The sequence below is a fragment of the Electrophorus electricus genome, chromosome 7 (genome assembly GCF_041902795.1).
Source record: "Electrophorus electricus isolate QZ-2024a chromosome 7, ASM4190279v1, whole genome shotgun sequence".
NCBI lineage: Eukaryota > Metazoa > Chordata > Actinopteri > Gymnotiformes > Gymnotidae > Electrophorus > Electrophorus electricus.
The window spans coordinates 31,020,001-31,022,500 of record NC_137503.1 but is presented as its reverse complement, the minus strand read 5'-3'; the positions used below and the strand labels follow the sequence as shown (position 1 = coordinate 31,022,500).

Below are 2,500 nucleotides of genomic sequence, written 5' to 3'. Positions count from 1 at the left end.
TACTGCAAAGTCTGATCTGACATGTTATGGATAGTTATGGTCTTTGAGGATTTTTTTGAACACTGACAGATGGACAAGTTATTTTAGTAATCAAATTTAAATGCTCCCTGGCAAGTTTCTTTACATTTCTGCTGTTATGTTTAATAAGAACACTGATGAATATAAAATAATAAAATATAAAATAAGCATACACCAAGTATAAGCTTTATATATATATACACAACTAAAAAATAAACAAACATATGCTGCAAGGTATTGCTCATGATTTGTAAAAACAAATGGTTAAACCTGTCCAAGAATGTAATTCAATGTTAATGGTAAATATGCAATTCAGTATGCAAAGCTGCAGCTGCACTCCAGTTTGCTACAATACGGAGGTACTGTCCCGTTGAAACAGGCATGACTTCAGGCACTTTGTTCGGAGCTACGGAGAAATGTGACTCGGATGTGACATCAACTTCAATTTGCTCTGAACAAAAAGGTCCCTTTGTGTTCTCGCTCTCTCCCCCTCTAGCACACACACAAACACTCCATTTCTCTCTGCTTTCTGATAGCTAACCTACTTTAAATTGAGTGTAACCAAATTATTCAATTTAAAAAGGTAGCTCTACCTTTCTGAAAACACACTGACTTTCATTATTTTTTAACAGTTCAGTCACTGTGTTCTCTCATTAACTGCTACTTATTAAAAGCACGCTGTTTTAATAAGACAACTTTGCCTAATAGAAGCCCAGCTGTAGGTAACTGAAGTTAGCAGTGGAGTGGTGGGGAGGCCCTGAGGAGCAGAGACGTGCTGAACAAGGCCTTCAGACTGAGGAATTACTGGGGACCATAACGGTCGGCTGAGTCTCTTTATGCATTAGACAGAGTTGGTCAGTTAAAGTTATTTTAAGCAGAGATGCTGGGCCCCCTCTGGTGGCCGGGACGTGTAATGACATGCAGCCGCTGGCCGTGAGCTCAAGACCACAACATCAGCATCCGGTGCCTATGCTCACTTAACTCTACAGAATGTGTTCCATTGAAGGATGAGAGCAGGCCAACACTGTCAGTCTTTGTAGTTTTTAACAGTCTTCACACGCCTCAGTAGTTTGGCTTTCTTTTATGTGGATATAAAATGTTTATTTAGACCAGTGACAACCAGCCATAAACTCAAGAAATTTACACAGAGGAAAACTGGCGGACTTCCAAGAAAAGCTCTAGCCGTGCGTGCAGGTTTGGAGAGGAGCGCTGGACAGCCGGTGGGGCGTACGAGGATGGTTGAGCATGGTGAGGGTTGGCACTACTTGGCCTTTTGAGAACCGATCATCACCTTGGAGACGAAGTTGACGATAGCGCTGGCAGGCTGCTCAGGGTCGTGCTCTGCGAACAGGTGACACATGTTTTCTGTGCCACTTCCACTCTTCCTCGCTACGAAGCCAAAGATCCTGCGCACACACGCATACGCACGCACGCACGCACAACAATATGGAAACGTTAGTAGTTAGAAGGCAAAACAATTGGTCTATGGACTAACAGAAATAGAGACTGAGGTATAGACTCAGTGCGGAGGAAGAAAGAGAATGAAGACGAGAGAAAGTGATGAAGAGGAGAGAAAGTGAGGAAGAGGAGACCGACAGACAAATGAACCCTTACTTTGCAGCCAAGCACCCATCTCTTGTCCATCTGTCAAAAAAATAGAGAGGTGAGGCAAACAGCACCAATAGTCATCAATTCTATGTATTTACCAGTAAGTGAGTGGTTGTAGTAATTGTGTTTGTGTGTGTGTGTGTGTGTGTGTGTGCGTGTGTGCGCAATTACTTTCTGGCTTGAGGGTCCAGTGCACAAAATATAACAGTGTTGACAGCATAGTGCCTCCTGAAGAACAACCTGGAAACACACAGGGCATCTGATTAGGGCAGATTAGGGCATATTAGGGCAGATTAGGGCATACTGGATTAGCACAGTACTTTAGCGCCAAATCATCATGAAGATGTGCATCATAAATCGGTCTCAACAGGAATTTGCAAAACCTGAAATGGGTCTAAATCTTAGAGTGTGTGTCTGCTAGAGTAAGAGCATACATGCCAAGCATGTGTAAAATAATTCACTAGTTGTGAAAGTAACAGATGAGTCACAAAATGTATCTGTGTGTGTGTGTGTGTGTGTGTGTGTGTGTGTTGAAGTTCAGTGTCTGGTAGGTGGCAAAAATCCACAAATCTGCAAGTTTAGGTCATCCTTATCCATGTGCCTGCATTTATTAGTGTGTGCATAACTGCCTATACACCACCCAAGCTGCACATGCACACACACACACACACACACACACACATTCAGATGGTGTGGTCATACTGTAGCCAGGTGTGATTTTGAAATCAGGGTGGAATTCTTTGTGACTTATTCCACTTCCATGCTGAGTGAACATGCTGTGTGTGTGTGTGCGTGTGTGTGTGTGCACGCACGCGTGTGTGTGTGTGTGTGTGTGTGCGCGCGTGGGGGGGGTGTAGGTTGGTGTGGTCTGTGT

The 2,500-nt window shown here is 43.5% G+C and overlaps 1 protein-coding gene across 5 annotated transcripts in view; it reads right to left on the bottom strand.

Annotated features, from left to right (window-relative positions):
* Positions 1–2,500, bottom strand: part of tns3.2 (tensin 3, tandem duplicate 2) — a 31,136-nt gene that overhangs the window by 334 nt on the left and 28,302 nt on the right. For all 5 annotated transcript variants that reach the window (XM_027023820.3, XM_027023819.3, XM_081717684.1 and 2 more), the window contains 3 exons: positions 1,798–1,866; positions 1,633–1,662; positions 1–1,424 (listed from right to left, as the gene is read on the bottom strand). The exon at positions 1–1,424 is cut by the window's left edge and continues 334 nt beyond it. In XM_027023820.3, the coding sequence (XP_026879621.2) occupies positions 1,280–1,424; positions 1,633–1,662; positions 1,798–1,866 (244 nt within the window). In that variant the 3' untranslated portion in view covers positions 1–1,279. The remainder of the gene's footprint in view (positions 1,425–1,632; positions 1,663–1,797; positions 1,867–2,500) is intronic.